At 45.6% G+C, this 21,674-nt stretch overlaps 1 protein-coding gene across 2 annotated transcripts; it reads right to left on the bottom strand.

Annotated features, from left to right (window-relative positions):
- Nucleotides 1-571: 571 nt before the first annotated feature.
- Nucleotides 572-20,526, bottom strand: IL2RG (interleukin 2 receptor subunit gamma). Of its 2 annotated transcripts, XM_061598835.1 has the most exons (8): nucleotides 20,365-20,526; nucleotides 16,527-16,617; nucleotides 14,014-14,189; nucleotides 11,923-12,065; nucleotides 8,284-8,446; nucleotides 4,362-4,473; nucleotides 3,058-3,142; nucleotides 572-2,074 (listed from the first exon to the last, which is right to left on the bottom strand). In XM_061598835.1, exons 1-8 carry the CDS (start codon nucleotides 20,456-20,458, stop codon nucleotides 1,889-1,891), a joined length of 1,050 nt encoding a protein of 349 aa, XP_061454819.1. In that variant the 5' UTR covers nucleotides 20,459-20,526; the 3' UTR covers nucleotides 572-1,888. The 2 variants fall into 2 exon arrangements, with proteins under 2 accessions (XP_061454819.1, XP_061454820.1); XM_061598836.1 differs by lacking the exon at nucleotides 3,058-3,142.
- Between the last annotated feature and the right edge of the window lie 1,148 nt (nucleotides 20,527-21,674).

Below are 21,674 nucleotides of genomic sequence, written 5' to 3'. Positions count from 1 at the left end.
TTCTTGAATGCACCTGCAGCATGTTCAGTGAAAACAAAAAGGATTTGGGCAAGACCGGCAATCATTTCAGAACAATACTCAGCAGTTGGCAGCACTATAAATGTTGACCTGAATTCTGCAATTAGCTAAAATGGTTGTTGACATTATCTAGGACAAGCCAATTGGAGGGGAAAATATGTTTGGATGCAGAAACTCAGCAACAGGACTGTAGGAGGCTGTCTTACTCTGAATCAGACAAGTCCATCTAGCACAGACAAGTCCATCTAGCACAGTGTTTTCTGCACTGACTGGCAGCAGCTCTCCAAGATTTCAGGCAAGGGACTTTCTCCCAGACCTGCCTGGAGACACCAGAAATCAAACCTGAGACATTACACATGCAAAGCAAATACTCTACCACTGGGCTATGACCTTCCCCCAGTAAACTGACAAGGACTAGGTTTGCAGGGAGGGGGAGAAGATTACAACTAGAGATTCCCTCCCACTCTTCTTACTTTAAATATGTCTTAATGCCATCCTAAATACCCCTTGGCTGACCAGGTGCATGGTAAGAGTGTAAGAATGTGGCCAGACAGAAGTATTGATCCTTTTTATTAGGTATAACAAATGTGTCTGTCTCTGTACACAGTCATCAGAGCAAGCAGAGGAGGCCGTATACAGCAGCAGGAAAGTACCACAGGGCTCCCATGGGTCAGAACAGAAAACAGAAAGGAACCTGAGAGTTTGGCCTTGCAAAAGCAACTCAGTCGAGATGTGAGCCCATGTTTTCTTATACTGTACATTTTTATAGCAGAGGTTCGTAACCTGTGGTCCGCAAGCTTCATTCAGGTGGTCCATGGCATGTCCACATTAAATATTCAGATTGATTTTTAATTGTATTTTTAATTGCTTCTTTTTTTCTCATATTGTATTTCAGTTTGAATTCTATGGAATGCAAACTGTAATACACAAAATACAATATGGGGGGGAGGAAGAAGCAATTAAAAATACAGTCAAAAACCAGTTAGCAATGGTAATGCACTGGACTAAAACAGGCAGAAAAATCACTAAGAGGTCCGCCAAGACCCTCAGCAATTTTCAAGTGGACTGTGGGGGGGGGAATAGGGAGCCCCCCTTTTATAGAGGTATAAGATCCTGATTTATCTCCTGGTTCTTTCTTTACACTTGGGGAACTTAGATGAATTCTGTTTCCATTTTAATGGCCTTAAGATGACAGAAAACACTGCCAAGTTCTTTGCTCTGGCCATTAAAACCAGGCCACCAGAGAAGATGAGTTCCAAGTCAAAATTGTCCGTCTTTTTAAAAAAACTTTCCGACTATTCATGGATTTCCTTATACACTTATTTTAAAAAAGCACCATTTGTGTGCATGTATATTGTGCACACGTGCATATTGTAGTTGCCCTGATAACTATACCATATTTGAGTTTTAAAGTCTATAGACCAAATAAGCTAAACTGGAAACATAGGAGGCTTGAAGGGGCCAAACATTGGGGGCAGAGAAGGCTGGAGAAAAGCCAGTGCTGGAGACAGAAGACTGCAGGCCCCAAGGAACACTGGACAAAGTATGCCTCTGCAGAGGCAGCATGGACTGAGTAAGGGATGGAGGATTCCTAAGAAGCTGGTACTCTCTTGGGGAAAGGATATCTAAAAAAACTGGCAATCGCATCAGGAGATCCTAGCTGGAGAACATCGTAGACCAACAAGCAGTGGAGAATGATGGCTCCAAAGTCAGTGGGGCAGCGAATCCACTCCGGGTTTTAGTCCAAACTTTCAAGGAGCTGGCCAAGGTGCTCCTTGAAAGTTCAGACTAAAGCCTGGAGCAGATTTACTGCCCCACTGACATTGGAGCCACCAGTATTGACTGCCCACAAGTGGCTGTTCCACAGAATCTACTTGGTGTCGACCTTGGGAGTGGGCTCTCCAGAGATGCCAGCCACCCCTCCAGCCTTGCCCATGGTATCATTGCACACAGGCAAATAGCCCCCACCAGGGAGCAGCTCACTGACGCGGCAGATACTCTCACGGTAGTTGGGCTTGAAACTCTCCATGGCATCCTTGGAAACTCCAGCCCATTCCTGTAGTGGAAAAAAAATATTGAGAAGGAGACTTGCAGTCCTAAGCCATCCCACCCCCTGTGCATTCCTGAGCTCTGTCTTCATGCTTTCCTTCTGTGCTGAGCACCTTCTTCCATTTGCCAAAGCAACCTGTCCAGGTGAGAGGTGACCCAGAAACATAAGGCTGAAAGAAGACCTACTGACAGACAAGGTACGCAGAGATTCTGGCTGTGTACACACTATGTATTTAAAGCACATGGCTTCCCCCAAAGAATCCTGGAAACTGTACTTTATCCCTCACAGAGCTACAGTACCCAGGACCCTTAGCAAACAACCATTCCCAAGATTCTTTGGGAGAAGTCACATGCTTTAAATGTATGGTGTGTACACAGCCCCAGTCTTTCCATCAGCATGGACAGGGCACTTGCAAAACTGGACTCCGGGTTTCTGCAAGACTTAGTACCTGAGGCTATCCCAGGCTCGGCTTAGCTGGTGCCCTCCAGATGTTTTGAACTACAGCTCCCATCAGCTCCTGCTAGTTTTTGTATAGATTGTACATACAGATTTCTAAAGTCACGGAAAGCAAGCCAACTAATTTCCTATCCAAATTACCCCAGATAAGTTCTTCAGTTAATTTGCCCCCTATCCCAGATCAGTCCATCTTCAGTTCCTTCACCCCCAATTAATTTTCCAACAGATCCTGCTCTAAATCAATCTAATTATCCTTCAGTTACCCCCACTCATTACCCTCTCAAATCATAAATAGATAATGTGTCCTTAAATTAATTTATTCCACTAAATTAATATCCTACCCAAGATCAGCCAAAATAATTCAACTACTCAGAAGCGCTCAGGACACTCTTGAAAAAAGAATTTGCAGGAAAGAATTTGCTTGAAGAAGATGCCCCATGAGCCTACCTCTAGCAATGCCCCTGATGCAGGGCAGGGCCTCAGGCCTGGGTGACTGTCCCAGTAAAAATGGTCCATATAGACCACCTTCTTACCGAGAAATTGCCTTGGTGCGCAGTGAAGAGATCTTCAAATTTGTTGCTGGGGTTGGGAATTCTGGGCATCAGGATCAGCCATACCCTGTGGGGAAGTTAACCTGGTTAGAAGTGGAGGATCTTCTGTGTATTGCTTCCAGGAATCTTTTGGTGGAGGGGCCAGGTTTGCAAAGACTTTTCCTTCCTTTGGAGGCTTAGCAGACAGAAAACGTTCCCATCCCCAGTGAGATGGCACTGTTGATTCTTCCAAAACAGCAGCCTTCTTAGGGCTCATTCACAAAAGTCAGTGCTGGCCAATCGGTGAAGTGATGAACTGGGTTCTGTCACACAGCCGGATTGGTTTTCAGTCTGTGATGGGATGCTTGTGGAAAAAGTGACCTCATCATGTTCTGAAAATCACTCTGCCTGAGTGATGTCGGAGTAAACTGGCAACCACTTTGTTGTGCTAGCAGCAAAGTCGGTGCTCTGCAGGGACCATTTTTTGTTCTTTGTTTTTCAAAGCTTTTGGCCTTGACTCTGAGGCACCCAAAATGGCATTTGTTTCTGTGGTGCATTATTCTGTAAGGCTTATTTTTGTTTGTTTTAAAAATGCTTTTTGTACCATCCCCAAAAAAATGAATTATCCCCACCCACCTCCTGCATTTCAGTTGCTGATGATGCTGATTGTCCTAGATGGTGGATAATATGATCAGTTCCTCTGTTGAGCCTTCCCCAACCTGGTACTCTCGAGAGGTTTTGGGACTACAACTCCCATACTCCTGATGTTGGCTAGGCATGACCGGAGTCATAGTACAAAACGTCTAGAAGGCACTGGATTTGGAAAAGGCTGCTCTGTTGTTCATGTCAGTCCTGGGCCTCTCAGCATAGGCACTGGCAACTAATGGCCTCTGGGACACTTGATGCCGTCTATGACCCTCAATTGCCAACACTTGCCTGTCTCAGAACTTCATTCACCCTCTGAGCCATTTCAGATAGAACAGAGAGGAAACACAGAGAATAGCGATCATTACTGGTAAACCATCCCCAGTAGCCAACCAGGCTGCCCCACAGTGGCGGCTGATGGCTCCATGTCAGTGGGGCAGTGGAATCCACTCCAGATTTTAATCTGAACTTTCAAGGAGCTGTCCATGGTGCTGAAGCACTTAGACAGCTCCTTGAAACTTCAGACTAAAACCTGGAGCAGATTCCACTGCCCCACTGACATAGAGCACCAGCCACCACTGTTGCCACTTGTCCTACGAAGTCCTCCCTCCCCCCAACTGGAGCACAGTCAGCTGTGGGTCTAGTTTGATTGCTCGGCTTACCTCTCCATGCGCATTAGGGCCAAGACCATGAAAAGCAGGAGGAAGAGGGAACCTACAGGGATCAGGATGCTCTGGATCCAAAAGTACATGGACTGCACCTCATTTGCACTGCCTGCAAGCAGGAAAGCAGAGTGAGCCAGGACTGGGAACCAGGACTGTCCCAGAGAAAGAGGAATAACCCCACATGGTGGTGGGTTTTTCCTCTTTTTCTGCCTTGTTGCCTATCGGATTCTAAAGTTCAAGGGTAGAAATGGGCAAATCTCTCAATTTCAGTTTTTCCAGTCTTAAGTTCAACTCAGCCCATTTGTCATCAGTTAGTTATCTCTTTAAAAAAAAAAAGGTTCTCATGAAAATTCATCAGCATTTTAGTCCAATTTTCCCCTAATATACACATTTTTGTGCTCTATTTTGCCCTTTTTTTGCACAGCAATTTCCCCTATGATGCCTTTTTATATTTTCATGAATATGTGCATTTTTGTGCACACCCCTCTAATATTCACATTTTTCCATGCATTATTTGGTTGGGGAACTGTATAACAAAATTAAAAGAAATGTGAATTTTGAAGGCTAGCTGTGATTCGATATGTGTATAGTTTCAGAAAGTGTGAATTAAGTAGATTCGCATCAAAACTCAAACCACAACAAATTTCTCCTCCATTCCTATTCAAGGGCTGCATTCGCCTTTGGCCAACCCTCTGGGGAAGCTGGATGTCAGCAGTGGGTGTAGCCACTCTTGCATGCACACAGACACACAGAGAGGCACACAGTGCTCCCTCTCCAGGTGACTGTACAGATCTGCTGGGGGGGCTATCACCCCTTACCTGCTCATCAGATGATTAGATTGATGACCAGGGAGGGGGTGATTTGCATTTCCATCAGGGCATTGGGCTGGGCAGAGAAGTTTACATCACCAGCTACCTCATGCTGCATCTACATCATTTTCTTTTTTCTTAGTGCTGCTACTCCCATCCTAATTGGTGGGGTCTTGAAGAGCCAACTGCTTGGGGAGCCAGCGGAGCAGGCCCCTGGGGGGAGTAGCCACCTTTGCTGTAAAGCCTGCTGGGTCACAGACTACATTTCTTCTGCCGAAGCTGTGCAAAATGTTGCACCACGCTGAACAAAATGCTAAGAGAGTAGATGTAGCAGGGGTCCTTCAACTTCACCCAGCCCTCTTCTGCAAGGCCACTCTGCCATTTCTGACTCTGTTCCCACCAGTCCATCCAACCCCAAGAGGACAAACCAAAATCTCGTCCTAGGTTCCCAGCTGATGTGATGAAGTGGAAAACCCTGGATCTGTCTAGACCACAGGCATCATTTCTGGAAGGGAGCCTGGTCACACACAGAAGCCAGCTAGGTCCCACCAGCTTTGCAGGCCTCAAAAATTTGGCCTCACAATTAGGGATGGGGTTCACTGCCTAGTTCCGATCCGTTTGTATCCTGATAGTCTGTCGTTCCATCCTGATCTAGGGTTGCCAGGTCTCCAGTTTTCACCCAGAGACTCCAGATTTTTGGGGTCCTCTCCAGGTCTCCGAACCATATCTACTCAAAAGTAAGTCCTATTGAGTTCTATGGGGCTTAGTAAGTGTGTTTAGAATTGCAGCCTTCAGGGGCATCCATCTTTACTCCTGAGTGCTCCCATCTAACACTACACTAGTCTCCTTTCTTCCTACAATGTCCTTCTGGTGACTGGGCTGGCCTGAGGGCACTTAAACCGGTCTTGCCAGAAGCAAGCAGACTAAATTAAATGTTCCCTACCCAGGCTCTATCTTTTGGCTAAGATTTCTATCTTAATTTCCAATCAGACAAATGTTTTTGTTTGAACTGTACGCTCCAAGCAACTGTGGTTGATGCTCAATGTATCATGCTTAATGACATCACTTGGGCCTGCCTCTATGACATCAGTACGACCTGCCCTATGACATCACTAGGGCACACCCCTGAAATCTCAGGGTTTGGGATGCTTCTGACCTGGCAACCCTATCCCAATCTGCCCCCCTGTTTTTGTTCCCCCTTGCTTTGGCACTTGCCGATTCAACCCACTGTTTTTTGGGGGGGGAGGGTTGTTGCAAAAAAAATGGTATAATTTTTACCGTAAATGCCAATGTAAATGATTATGGTGCTGCATGTGGTTTATTTTTTCCTATTTATCACACCTACACACTTACGAATGCATCAACTTAAATGAAATTACGAATATAATTACATAAAATCGGGGGGGGGGAATATTTAAAAAATCTGTGCCGATTACCACTGTGGCCTGCCGCAAAAAATCTGTACCAATTACAGCCACAGTCCAGCGCAAGAAATCAGTGCCAGTCTGAAAAGATAACGGACTGTCGAGTTCAGAATCCGATACCAAGTCCGATTTAGCGGATATTCTCCCCATCCCTACTCACAACTCAAGCACTCAATTTTGTGCTGAGAGTTCCAGTGCATATGCAAACTGACATTTCTCTCTGCAGTTTCATAGGACAGAAGAACCTAGGAAGCCGCCTTACACTGAATCAGAGCATTGTTCCATCTAGATCAATATTGTCAACACTGACCGGCTGTGGTTCTCAAGAGTTTAACAGGAGTCTTTTCCCAGTCATTTAATTTCCCTGCAAACACATCAGGATGAATGCTTGATAAACACATCATCTGGAAGCACCCTGGGTCCCAAAAATGGATCTTAAAAATTACATGCCCAACAGTTCCCAGTGATGGCAGTAGCATGTGCAATCGACAAGTCCTTCCAAATTCAAGGTCTATCTTGAATAAAAATGGAATTCCTTCCTTTGAAATGAGAATTCTTTAATATTTGGCACACAGAAAAGGTGGGACATGTTAAATGCTAGCATACCCCTCCAAAAATCCCTCCTCTGCTCCCCATGGAGTAGCAAGTAATATCTCTTTAATTATCCAGTCCAGATTATTTTTAAATCTACATTTTATAAGATGAGTGGAAGGGTTGAAAGTAATTATAAACATGTATTGTATGGATCAATCCTGTTTTTTTTGGAGGGGGGGAATTAGGGCTCTTCCAGGCAACCTATTCATTCAGCATTTGGCTTGATGTGCCTGCACAAAGCTTACTCAGAGGTTAGATTATATCTGGTCTTTATTGAGCATTCATTCTGATTTATTTACGGGGAGGTTATGACATTGAACATTCATCCTGCATTCATCCTGACCTGCTTGAGGGATGTTTATATGTTTTTCAATAAATAATTCGTTCATCCAACACTTTTCAATGCATTAAGCTGGCTTGAGTCCCAGTTCTGGGGAAAGGGTGGGATATAAATGAATAAAATAAGAATAAAAATATTTCCTCATCACCCTTTGCAAACTGCAAAAAAGTCTGTTATTTTTTTTAAAGGTTAGCTTCATTGTGCTAGGATGATGAAAAATGAAATGGACTGTCTTCAGCTTGATTCTGACTTATGGCAACCCTATGAACAGGGTTTTCAAGGTAAGCAGTATTCAAAGGTGGTTTACCATTGCCTTCCTCTGAGGCTGAGAGGCAGTGGCTGGCCCAAGGTCACCCAGTGAGCTTCGTCGCTATGTGGGGATTCAAACCCTGGTCTCCCAGGTCATAGTCCAACACTTTAATTGTTGAAGCCTGGTATGTGCTCATAAGAAATTATTTATTTATTTATTGTTACATTTATATCCCACCTTTCCTCCAAGGAGCTCAAGGGTGGTGTACATAGTTCTTCTCCCTCTCCATTTTATCCTTACAATAACCCTGTGGGGTAGGTTAGGCTGAGAGATTGTGACTGGCCCAAGGTGACCCAGCAAGCTTGATGGCTGAGTTGGGATCTGAACCCTGGTTTCCCAGGTCATAGTCCAGCACTCTAACCACTACACGACACTGCCAATAATGATGCGGTGGGAAACTCCTTAGTAGATTGGCCAGCAATAATAGAAAGATCCTCTGTACCTTTGGTGGTAGCATTTTTCCCCCAGGTGACAGGGCCGGCTTCATCGCTCCAAAGATTCGTGGACGCACAAGATTCACTCATTTTACTGCGGACGAAGAAGGTGTAGAATTTCTCAGGATCCACACTGACTAAATTGAACTTCATGACTTGTGTTTTCTGCTCCTGAAAGGCAATGCAGGAGAAGTAAAAATGTGCCTGGTGCAGAAAGCAGCGGTCCTCATGGTAGCTGTGGAGCCATGTCAGTGGGGCAATGGAATCCGCTCTGGGTTTTAGTTCAAACTTTTGAGGAAGTTTGGACTAAAATCTAGAGCGGATTCTACTGCCCCTCTTACGTGGAGCCATCAGCTGCCACTAAGCAGTCCCTTCCACCAGCCAGCCTCGTGCATAATCTAGCAGGCCTCCACTTGATTGAGTAAAATGATCAAGGGGATGGGGCAACTCCCCTATGAGGAAAGGTTGCAACATTAGGGGCTTTTTAGTTTAGAGAAAAGGCAAGTAAGGGGTAACATGATAGAAGTGCATAAAATCATGCATGGTATTGATAGAATCATAGAATGGTAGAATTGGAAGGGGCCTATAAGGCCATCAAGTCCAACCCTGTGCTCAATGCAGGAATCCAAATCAAAGCATTCACAACAGATGGTGTCCAGCTGCCTCTTGAATGCCGCCAGTGTCAGAGAGCCCACTACCTCTCTAGGTAATTGGATAAAGTGGATGGAGTGATTCCCCACGCCCTCTCATAATACTAGAACTTGGGGACATCCAAAGAAGCTGAATGTGGGAAAATTCAGGATAGACAAAAGAAAGTACTTCTTCACAGAGCACATGGTTGAAGTATTGCATTAGCTCGCACAGGAGTCAGTGATGGCCACCAACTTGGACAGCTTTAAAAGAAGATCAGACCAATTTATGTAAGGTAAGGCTATCAATGGTTACTAGCCATGGTGGCTATGTCCTGCTTCACTGTCGGAGGTCGTGTGCTTCTGAATTCCAGTTACTGGGAAAGTGCTCTTGCACTCATCTGCTGCTTGCAGGCTTCCCACTGGGGCATCTGGTTGGCCACTGAGAGAATACAACACTGGTCTAAACGAGCCTTTGGCCTGATCCATCAGGGGTCTACTTATGTTGTTATTACTTGAGAAGGGGTGAACCTCATGTTCCCACAGGTTCTTTGAGCCCCAGCTCTCTGGGCAGACAGAACAAGGGTTGACAAATCTGTCAATTTCAGATCCTCTCTGTTTCTCATTCCCCCCCCCCCGAATCTTAAATTCCGTTAGCCACATTTCTGCGGCAATTGGCAATTTTTTGAATTTTAAAAAATCCTCTCAAAAATTCATGTTAGTGCTAAGTTCACCCAATATATTTTTGTATGCAGTTTTGACTAATATACATATTTTTGCAAGCAATTTCACCCTAATATGTATGTTATTTTCACTTAAAATATGGATTTTCATGCACATTTTCTCCAGTATACATATTTTAGCACACATTGTTTGGTTGGGGAACTGCATCGCAAAATTCACAGAAGTGCGAATCTCAGAAGATAGCTGAGTTTTGCATTTTGGTTTGAGAAGTATGAATTAGGTACTTTCTCATGAAAATGCAAACAAAATTGAATTCCCCCCCCCAACCCTAGATGGAGCCTTCTCCAAGACAGGGGGTAAGAGGCGTGATGTGTTTGTGCTTTGCCTGGAACTGTGTGCTCCAAGGTGGCAAATAATTACAGAGTAGAGAAAACAAAGGGAAAACAAAAACAGAAGGGAGTAGAAAAAGAGGAAGGCCAAACAAGAGATGGGTTGATTCCATAAAGGAAGCCACAGACCTGAACTTACAAGATCTGAACAGGGCGGTTAACGACAGATGCTATTGGAGGGTCACTGATTCACAGGGTTGCCATAAGTCGCGATCGACTTGGAGGCACATAACAACAACAATAAGGGAATGGTGGGAGCAAAGGGGAAGGCAAAGTTTCTCTCTTGCTTTGGGGGACACTAAAGGATAAGATGAGGGATGCATAGTACCAAGACATTTGGAAGATACAGGGAATATTAATCTCCCCCCTTCCCTTTCTCTTCTGAAATAATAATAACAATAATAAAACCTTGGCACTGGGCAGGAGTGGAGAGGGTGGAATGTTCAAGTGTTTGTGGCGTTGAGTTGACTGTCGACAGCCAGCTTGGTTGGAGCCTCACACTCACACTTTTGTAAGGAGGCTAGGACAGCAGCCCAGGTGCCTCTGGCTCTCTCTTTTTGCCTAGGGCTTGAAACTGCTCTCATACAACAATGTAGTGGCAAATTCCAAAGTGCAGGTTCCTTTTATGATAGTCACATCACACACCCCTCACAGCCACGCCCACTTTCGCACTCTTTCTTGTCTCCCTTGCGCTCCCTGTCATCTCACAAATCTGCACTTTGCTACAACAGAAATCCCTAGGAGCCAATCAGCATGAAAGGGGAGTCTGTGTGTTAGCTAGTGAGGAGAGTCTTCTCAGTGGCTGGCTCACCACCTTTCACTCTGATTGTCTCCGATCAGCACAAAGGGACAGGGACTCTTCTCAGGGGATAGCACTCTCCCTTTTCATGCTGATTGGCTCATACACAGAGACCTGGCTAGGACTCTGCTCCCCAAAAAGAGGTCTACAACCTCCCGCAACCCTGGATAACTACACTCCTGCTTTCATAGGAAGCTACCTTGTACCGAGTCAGACCATTGGGTCCATCTAGCTCAGTACTGTCTACACTGACTGGAAGCAGCTGTCCAGGATTCCAGACCGGGTACATTCCCAACCCTACCTGTGACCTCCTCCATGCAACACAAATGCTCTAGCACTGAGCTGTGACCTTTCTTTCAATCAGGACCTCCATAAAGACCCTATTTGTTCTCCAGCTGTCCATAGGGAGAACATCCTGACATTATCTCTGATGGTGATTGTTGTTGCTATTGTTATTATTATTGTTGTTGTTGTTATTTATCAATCACTTTGTACAATTTAAAAAGTCTCAAAGCTACTTGAGAAAATAAAATACAATATATAAAAACAATTAAAAACCAGAAAAAAATTAAAACAATGATAATAACCCCCCCCCCAAAAAAAACTAAAGATCTATTAGTAAAGGCAAGAAGATCCCTAAACAGGAGCTACTCATCATGTCAGGCTAATCCCGACACCTTTTAATCCCCAGGTATAAGTGTTTAGGAATGAAGAGAAATTTGGTTTGCTTCACTTCTTGATGCAAACCTGCCTAATCCATGCTTGCTGAAACAATGAACAAAGGGAAGCGCAGCACTCTGTCAAAATTAGCATTCTCCAAATTTTGTAGTGACGTTCTCCAACCAAATAATGTATACATTAGCACAAAATGCTTATGAACTTTCAGAGAACTTTTTTTTCTTAATTGCAAACGGCTGCAGAAATGTAAAGAACTGAACTTAAGGCTGGAAAAATGAGACGCGGAGATAAGCCAAAATGAACAGATTCGTCCCTCCATATTGGGGTAAGCAGCACAGCTGAGCTCAGTTTAGCCAATGAGGAGCGTCATCAGGGGGTGCATGAGGAATAAATGCTGGCTTCCACATCTGAAGGTCAATGTGAAGGACAATCCGTGTCCAGCTCTCCCAACTGAGATAACACCAGTACCATCCAATCCGTGTCCTTGTTGCTCTTGTACTTGACAATATGTTCCAAGCAGTGGTGTGGAATTTTGGATGAGCCCCAAGTCAGTAGCAGCTGGTTGTTGCTCATGTTCTGGATGGAGAGGTTAATGGGTGGACTGGGCTTCACTGGAGGACAGAAATAAGAAAGTTGTATATATGAGGGGGTGAAACTCCGATTGACAGCCACCCACACCTCCCCTGGCTTCACACCAGGATTCAAAGCTGCTATCTAACAACAGAACATTTCCTGAATCAGATTCACAACAGGGCTTGATCACATATCAGCCCCGACAAGCAGCCACTGTGGTCAGGATTTGGAGCTCCCTCCCATTGCATATCTGACAGTCACCATCTCTTATCTTTTCTGCGCCTGTTGAAGACCTTCCTCATAGAATCATAGAATAGCAGAGTTGGAAGGGGCCTATAAGGCCATCAAGTCCAACCCCCTGCTCAATGCAGGAATCCAAATCAAATCATTCCTGACAGATGGCTGTCCAGCTGCCTCTTGAATGCCTGTCTCAACACATCTTTTAATGGGAGATTTTTTTGTACCTGTGTTGGATTTGAAATTGTTTTATATGTGAAATATAAAATTTGTTGTAATTGTTTAATTGTTTTAAGGTAATGAAATTGTTGTAATTGTTTTTAGATATGAAATTGTTTTTAATTGTCCTCCCCTTTGCAGGAAGCATTAGAGTAATTAAAGGCAATGAAGGGACAAGTCAATAATAATCCCCCAACTGTCCTGAACAGGAAGTGATAAAAGAGCAGAACCAGTAAAGAGGAAGCTTTTAATTAAAGGCACAGTTGCCTTAAAAGCCTCAATAGCAATTTCATTTCACTTTATTGGGGAAAGATAAATCACAAGATGAGGCCTGGAAAAGACACAGGAGAACTCCAGAGTGAGTAGAAACATGTTATTGACAACAACCTTGTGGGAATTTCCCCATAGAAAATGAATGAACAAAGCCTGACAATGATAAAGAAAAGGATTGGTGTGGAGTCAGTTTCTGACTGAATTTGAATAGTCACCCCAATGGCATTTGCCAAATGTGTTTCATTAGCATAACCTGATTTTACTGCAGAGCTCTTGCCAAACTTTCACGGCTGGACGTGGAGTCTGGGCTTTCAATCTGCAGCAAGGCTGCTCCTCTGGCAGTGAGAAAGCCCTCCCCCTGGAATTTGCTCTCTTGTCACCCTTTGCACCTTAAGCCTGCTCTAAAGTGGGAGCCAACAACAGGATATGTCTGCAGAATGAGCGTCAAAAACGGAAGTGGAGGTGGAGGGAGAGAACTCCTTATCAGGGCTAAGCTCCTAAAATGCAGAGAGGAGCATGAAGTGGAGAGCGGGCCTCATTCCTCTTGAGAAATAGGCAGAGCTTGGAAAGTTCATTTAAAAAAGGAACTAGTTCAAGTTCAGTATGTCCAAAAAAGAACTAATTCCAGTTCTTGTTCACCCCTTTACAAAATGAACTAGTTTGGTTCACCTTCAGTTCACAGTTCAAGTTCACCTCATGGTGTGGGGAACCTTGGGCCCTCCAGATGTTGCTATTCTACAACTCCCATCATTTCAGGCCATTGGCTTACTGGGGCTGGTGGGAGTTGTAGTTCACCAACATCTGGAGGGCAAAAGGTTCCCCAACCCTGATCTAGAGTATCCTCAACAACGACGACAAGTTAGCATTCAGAATGTTACAAGGTGCTCTGCTGAAGAATAAAATGTACTTAAGAAGACTCAGAAAACATAAAAACGCATACACATTGGATTGTGAATTGCTTAATGTATTTCTTTCCCAACAATTACGATCTTTAAGAGTCTAAAGCGTTAAAAAAAAGTAAGAGAATGAACTTTTAAGACGAACTAGAAGTCATTCCAAGTTCTGCCACAAAATGAATTTAATTTACGTTCAGTTCACCTGGCAATTATGAGAACTACTGTCAGGTGTTGTTCAGAGATTTTTGAATTAATTCAGTGGACTTCCTTAAACCGAACTAGTTCCTGCCAAGCACTGGGTTTAGGGCTCCAGCTTCTAATTGCACCAAACCGATGGCTCAGTCCAGCAGGAAATCTATACCTCGGTGCTGCAATAGCACATGCTGCTCAAGAACTGAGCTGTTCCTACTGTGGTTCACACTGATATAAGCGTTGAAGTAATAATCCAGGTCAACGTCACTGAACCAGCATCCTGTGTTGATGCCATCGCTTTGGATGTAATGCTCACACTCCTGTGGTGCTTCATGGATGTCATACCTAAGAAAAAAGAGGGCCGGGTAAGTCTTGTACACACTGCCAGGGAAATGCAGTGCAGAACCTGCGTCCCTTTAAGGACAACTCTTGTGTCAACCCAGACGAAGAATGCCTCCGAGGGAGAGAGCTGTTGCACTCAGGTCCTGCTTGCAGGCTTCCCATAGACATCGGGTTGGTCACTGTGAGAACAAGATGCTGGACTTCGACGGGCTTGTGGAAGGAAAAACTTTCCAGACAAAATGAGGTGCTCCAGAGCACAGAGTTTATTGAGACATAAACCAAAAGCGCTTCTGGGAGCGTAGGTGCAAACCAAACTCTGCCAATCACAGGAAAAGCACAGCTTTTTATAACCATTTTGACATCATAAACGGAACGGGGCCAAATCCAACCCCTTATCCCCTAAAACTGTTGAAACTGCATTTTTAGGCCTAGCCTCTTGGCTATGTTCGGACCTCGCCTCCTGGCCATGGTCGGGTCTGCCTCTTTATTTCTTCATGTCTGCACTAAAAATATCAAAAATACATAGACTAATCAGCATTCTTCACTACCTCATTTCTTTCTGCCGCGTTGCACTATTTCATATCTATTAAGATTCAACACTGACACATCAGCAGCTTTTAATTTTGATTCTAGCCAAGCATACTTCCTTAAAACATTGGAGCATTGTCTATGGAGCATACACTTTCTCCCAAGAGTAGGCTCTTATGGGGCTCTGTTGGCTGATCCACCTGCAGGGCTCTTCTTACGTTCTTAAGACTCAGGTTACCCAAGTGGCATTCGGCAGGCCTGCACTTGAGCAGCCGCTAAATCTTCCTCAGTAATCAGGCCGTTGGCCCATCTAGTCCAGCATCTTGTTCTCACAGTGGCCAACCAGACGTCCACGGGAAGCCCTCAAGCAGGACGTGAGGGCAAGAGCATCCTCCCCTCCTGCAGTTTCCAGTAACTGGTATTCAGAAGCACATTGCTTCCGACCATGGAGGCAGAACACAGACATCAGGATTAGTAGCCACTGACAGCGTTATCCTCCATGAATTTGTCTAATCCTCCTCCGTGAAAGGTGCTTCACATCTCCTTCATACCGCTCAGCCAAGGTTTCAGACGGCAGTGACCACAGAATGCTCACAGATAGGTATTCCCTTCTCTCTCACAAGGGGGAGAATTCTGACAAGCGTGGCTTGTCCAAGCAAGTAGCCAAACAAAGAGAGAAGCCGTCTGCTATTGCCAATGTCTCTCCCTCTTCCTTCTTCTGAGCAAAGGCGAGTTCCTCATCACCATCCGTGGGTTTTCCTTGCCAGCAATAAGTGGAACTGCTCGGGGCCAGTTTGTAGCACATCTGCTAGTCCTGCAGCACCATCACCAACATCTTCTGATCTGGCCTATTCTACCAATGGCTTCCCCAGAATCCATCAGCGCCATCAAACACACCTTGTCTTGTGGTTGCTAGTGCCCATTGGGACTGGTGGGGTGGAAGGCAGAGAGGCCAACACCAGCCGGTGCCGGAGCCTATGCGAGGTAGAGCCAACTCATTCTGCTTTTGGCCCCATTCTCCGCTCTGCAGAGTCCTACAATGGCAATAGTGAGATTAAGCTGACAGCCAGCGTGGCCCCATGGATTGGTTGTAGGCAAGAAGACAGGCAGGTAGAGTCTGGCTGAGAGGAGGCTGAGGTTGGTGGGGCAGTGCCCCATTTGCCCTAATGGACTATCCTCCACTGGTGAACTACCTATTGGCAGCGGTTGGTGCCCATTGGAACTGGTGGGGAGGAAGGCAGGAAGACCAACAGTAGGTGGCGCCAAAGCCAACTCATTCTAAGTTTGTCCTCATCCTTCTCCATGCTGAGTTCTACAAGGCAATGCTGAGACTAAGGAGGAGGAATCTGACAAGCAGCACTACCCCTGGGCAGACCCGTAGCCAGGGGGTGGGGGTGGTGCCCCTAATTCCCCCCAATATTTTTTACAAAAAAAATAAATAAATCAGTTTATTGGATACATTTTCCTCCCCACCTTGCTTTTTTGGTCCCTTGCCCCAGATGTTTAGGCTGGCTGCAGGCCTGCCCTTTGGACTGGTTGTAAGTAAGAAGACAGGCGGATGGAGGCTGGTGGAGGGCATGTGGAGGTTGGTGAGGCAGTGCCTCAGTTGCCCCACGGGAGAAGCCTCTCCTGATCCCTATCATGCCTGAGGAATAAAGGGCCAGCAGTCCTCCTTGCTTCAGTCTGGTCCCCAGGTTAGAAGATGCACCACTGGAATGGAAGGCAGGAATGGGGGGCTGGTTGGGGAATTGGATGAAGCTGGGGGGCAGGAGGGAAGGAGGTGCAAGGAAGGCAAGGACAAAGGGCACCTACCAGTAGTAAAGGGAATAGTTGGCTGTTGGCTTCTGCCTGCTGCCCCAGTCGCAGGTCATGTACTCCTCATTGAAAACGATGCACTCCAGGCCTGCAAGAGAGAGTCTTGCGTGGCTAAGTGAGCTCCCAGCAGCACACCCTAGGGATCTTGACATGGGCTGGGGAACATTTTCAGCCAGAGCGCCATTCCCTTCTGGCCAACCTTCTAGGGGCCACATGCCTAGCAGTGAGTGGGGCCAGAGGCAAAAGTGGGTGGAGCAATGGATGTAAATTGTAGCTTAGTACAGCAGACTAGTTCTCTACACACACACACACTTCTCTGTCCTCTTTGCAGGCAAGAAAGAGGCATTGCCAACGTTCCCAGGACTCATTCCAGCCAGGCAACAACATTCACAGAGGGTATGAAATTAGGCCGGTGAGCAATGTGGTCTCAGGAGAGAGGACCTGGCTGGTTGAGAGTCCCATGGGCCTGATCAAGAGTCCTGGAGGGCTGCATTGGGCTCCCAAAGCTGTGCTTGTTGCTCCCTCTTTCTTAAACACAACCTGGTCATGTCTGCACCATACCTGTAAAGCACAAGACTTCCCCCAAAGAATCGTGGGAACTGTAGCTTGCATTGGTGGCTGGTGGCTCTGTGTCAGTGGGGCAGCGGAATTCTCATCAGGTTGTAGTCTGAACTTTCAAGGAGCTCCCCAAGCTTCACACCTTGGGCAATCTCTTTGAAAGTTTGGACTAAAACCCGGAACGGATTCCACAGCCCACTGATACAGAGCCACCAACCGCCACTGCAGACTTGTTAAGGTGGGTGCTGGGAACTGTAGCTCTGTCAGGGGTAAACTACGTTACCCAGGACTCTTATGGGGAAAGTCATGTGCTTCAAATGTATGGTGTGGATGTGACTGCTATACCACAGCTCTCAAAGACACCCCCTTCATCCCTGCGGCAAAGTTCCTCTAAGCCAGCCTTTCCCAACCAGTGTGCCTCCAGATGTTGTTGGACCACAACTCCCATCAGCCTCAGCCATTGGCAATGCTGGCTGAGGCTGATGGGAGTTGTGGTCCAACACCATCTGGAGGCACACTGGTTGGGAAAGGCTGCTCTAAGCAAAGAAGATGAGGTGCAGCTGCAAAGAGCTGGATCATATGTTTGTCTATTTACTTAGCAAAATTTAAATACCACATAAAATATCTAAGGGGATTTATATAAAATGGTATAAAATATTCACTAAAAACAGCAGACGTAATAAAAACATCAGAATATAAATAAAACCAGTAGTTGTTTTTTTTAATGTGCATAATAAGAGTACATGTCTGGGTAGGTTTGCCTAAACAATTTGGTTTTTTTTTAGCAAACTTTGTACACACTTTTTACAAAGGTGCATGCCTAATCATTTTAAGGATTGTTTTGTATAGCTTTTAAATGTTTTATGTTATTGTACACCACCCTGATATTTAGTGGAGGGGCGGTACAGAAATAGTTTTATCAACAAATAAATAAATATCAATAGGCAGGGCATTCCAGAGAAGAGTTGCTACCACAGTAAATGACCAATTTCTCACAAGTTCCAAACGAACATTATGTAGCACTTATAAAAGTGCCAGTTCTGTCGATTGAAGTAGTGAAGCGGGCACATATTGGGTAAGATGATACTTCAAGTAAACTGGTAAATTGCTTAGCACTCAGGATTGGCTAATATTCAAGGGGTGATTCAGCATTGCCCCAACTCCTCTGTACAGTGTATACTACACCCCAATGGCGGTTGGTTGCTCTATGTTAGTGGGGCAGCAGAATCCACTCTGGAGTTGAGTCCAAGTTTTCATTCCCTCTCCCATTTTATCCTCACAATACCCCTACCATGAAGGTTACGCTGAGAGGCACTGAGTGGCCCAAGGTCACCCAATGACCTTCATGGCCAAGTAGGGATCTGAACCCTGGTCTCCCAGGTCGCAGTCCAATACTTTAACCCAGCCTTTCCCAACCAGTGTGCCTCCAGATGTTGTTGGACCACAACTCCCGTCAGCCTCAGCCAGCATTGCCAATGGTCAGGAGAGATGGGAATTGTGGTCCAACAACATCTGGAGGCACACTGGTTGGGAAAGGCTGCTCTAACCACTACACCACACTGGCTGACACACACTAGGCCTCCCCATTTGGCCTGCCAGGCTATTTTGGCCACACCATGCCCACCTGCTCCACACTGGAAGTGGTATATCAACAAAAATGGATGCTAAAAGCCCTTTCGATTGCAGAGATACTTATACTTCGAGCCTGGAAGGATCAGTTCCCACCATCTATTATGCATTGGTCTGAAGATCTTAAAGCCCTTGCTACATTTAAACATATGTTTTATAGACACCAGTTTCATTTGGAGACCTACCTCCGGGTGGCAAATATTGGTCTGTATGTGTAAACTAAGATTGATGTATTGATGTTTCATGTTTTTTTCTTCCCCTCTTTTTTCTTTCTGGTCTTCCTGATTTCCCCGCCCCCTTTCCTTAATAAATTAGCTTTATAAAAAATCATTAAAAAAAATAGTCTGGGGGAGATAAAGGCGGGGCTTGGACGAGAGGGGCTTTGTAAGCCCCAAGGACCAGCTGATTGGCAGTGTCTGCCAAGACCCTTCCGCAGTGCTTCCCAAGTGCTGAAGAACATCCAGTTTGTTGGTGCTTGGGAAACGCTGTGCAGCTACGGGTCACCCTACGTCTTTGTGATGTCAGATGATTGACAACTGGGGGCCCTGCCTACTGGTCAAACTTGGCCTGCAAGGGTGTGTGGAGGAGGAAAGGACCTGCCTTGCCCACCAGATCCAGTTTTTCACCCCTGATCTTAAGGAGGAAACATGGGAGATTTGGTTCATTCCTGCTCTGTCTTGAAGAGCCTGAGACTCTCAGGAGTTCAAGGGAATTTCAGGAACTGGGACCAGAAGTGGGTTTTACATTTGATTTTATTCGTTTATTTATTTCATTTATGGATCACTTCTCATGAAAACAACTCAAAAGGGTTTTAGCAATAGAAACCGTCAACAATCAAGACATATATAAAAATAATTCCAAATCTAATGAAGATACAGACTGGGATCCACGTCTGGCTCAAGATATATTGCTGCCTGAGGTAAAGGACAAGAGGGTGCCCTCGCTCCCCATCTCCACATGCAGGAGCCTAGTGGACTGACGGGGATCTGAGGGCCTCCTTTCTTTTAATATAGGTGTGGGTGTATTGTGCACCTTGTCACTACTGCAATAATAGTGCATTCGTGTGGATTAATGCTGGACTGCCCACACATAATTCCACTTTACTCGTTTTTGTGATGCTTCCCCAATATTATCGCATTAGTGCCACCTGGGGGAGCACTCTTGGGTTATAGCGCAACAAAAGCAGAAGAAACAGATAAAAAACAGAACATCTGTGGTATAAAAAGTTGCTGGATTTCAACAGGAAGTTCTGGGACATGCCCCAATGGGAAACAAAGCAGAAAGTCCGCCCCAAATCTTTTGCGGTGCAAACAGCATTGAAAGTGGGATCGCGCGTTAACTGCCCTGATACCATTATAAGCATAAATCATTCTGAATGCCCAATAAAAGGGAGTCTGGAGGGGCCCTCGTATCATCGCTGGCAATGGGGCAACTGGCTAGCTCAGGGGGTCTCAGGACAGGCTGTGTGGCACACAGAACTCTGCCTTCCAATCCCTTGCCACTACTCCCTGTCCTCATCACCATTATGTGCCGCCTAGGGCAGCTGCTTCCTTCTGCCTAATGGCAGGGCCAGCCCGGAGCAGATCCTTCCTTGCTCCCCCCATTGCTGTCTTCATGGAGAGGAGGCTGAGGAGAAGGGAGAGGTTACCTTGAGTCTGAGAACTCCCTGCAGTTTGCTCGCCTGGGCCTAAGAACAGCAGGAGGAGCACTGGCAACATCTTTTGCACCTTGGAGGCCTCCATCGCCCTCCTGACGGGTAGCAGACAAGGAGCTGTGCGAGGCTTAGCATGGAGGATGTGGTTATTTGAAGCTGATCTGAAACTGTGGGTTGTGTGATGCTCATTTCCGCCTATGATGGTTTCCTGTGGAAACTCCTCACATTTTGCAAAAGGTCCTGGGGAGGGGTTTGGATTTGTAAGTCCCTTCCTAAGGAAAATCCCACAGGGGAATTTTCAGAGGGGGATGGTTCCGATTCATTCAAGACACAGTGGCCACTTCCAGAACTTATCCTAAAAACGGTCTTGGTCCAATGGGTGTCTGGGGTAGGGTACCAGCTCCAGAACATATAAGGCTCTCACCAAAGTACTTACTAAACACAGGCAGGGTTGCAGTTGCAGCACCGTCCAAACAAACCAAGGTCAAGGCCTGATGGTAGACATATTTACTTGGGAATAAGCACAATGCTGTTGCAGAAAAGGGTAAAACAAAATAAAAGCGGAGATAACAAAGTGAGCACCACAAACCATGTATATGCCTGACTGGATACCTTGTCTATATGTATATAAAAAAAATTAAAGGAAAAAAGGGGGATGGTGCGGTAACCAGCATTAACCCCACATCCCAATGCCCACCCAGATGCTGAAGCTGGGTCTGTTTGCTGCTGCCACCACCATCATCTTCTTCCCTCTGGGTGGTCATTTGGGGGGGGGGACCCTGGACTGCAAAGGCCTGGACATCCATCCCAAGGTCCTGTCTGAACTGCGCCATTGCATCCTGTTCTCACAGTGGCCAATCACATGCCCATAGGAGGCCCACAAGTAGGATATGAGCAGAAGAACGCTCTCCCACTCTCGTTCCATGGAGAGCTGGCACCTTGGAAGCTGCTGCCTTATCCTGAGTCAGACCATTGGTCCATCTAGCTCAGGATTGTCTACATCAGGAGTTCCCAAACTTTTTTCCCCCCACGGAACCCTTGAAAACCACCGAGAGCCTCAGCAGAATACCTGAGGACGTTTTTGCCTGTTGTAGCAATTGTAATGTGCTGCGTTGAACATTCGTATCGGTTTTTGTGCATTTCTGTTGTGCTTCTTTTCTTATATATTGTATCTTATCGTGTTAATCGTTTTTCTTAATGTTATTTGCTATTTAATTTCATTTATTTTTTTGTACAATGTACTGCTTTATTGGTGTATTGCCTTCTTGATGTATTTTTATATTTGTGTTTACTTTTTCTGTAAG

The sequence above is a fragment of the Rhineura floridana genome, chromosome 16 (genome assembly GCF_030035675.1).
Source record: "Rhineura floridana isolate rRhiFlo1 chromosome 16, rRhiFlo1.hap2, whole genome shotgun sequence".
In the NCBI taxonomy this organism is placed as follows: domain Eukaryota; kingdom Metazoa; phylum Chordata; class Lepidosauria; order Squamata; family Rhineuridae; genus Rhineura; species Rhineura floridana.
Note: the sequence above shows the minus strand (reverse complement) of the source record. Positions and strands in the feature narration are given on the sequence as shown.

Excerpts from the sequence above, each read along its gene's own strand:
- IL2RG (XM_061598835.1), bottom strand. The coding sequence starts at position 20,458 with ATGGAGGCCTCCAAGGTGCAAAAGATGTTGCCAGTGCTCCTCCTGCTG. Across the intron at positions 16,618-20,364 it reads AGGGAGTTCTCAGACTCAAG|GCCTGGAGTGCATCGTTTTC; the intron begins GTAACCTCTCCC and ends TCTCTCTTGCAG. Across the intron at positions 4,474-8,283 it reads GAAAAATGCTACCACCAAAG|GCAGTGCAAATGAGGTGCAG; the intron begins GTACAGAGGATC and ends TCCTGCTTGCAG.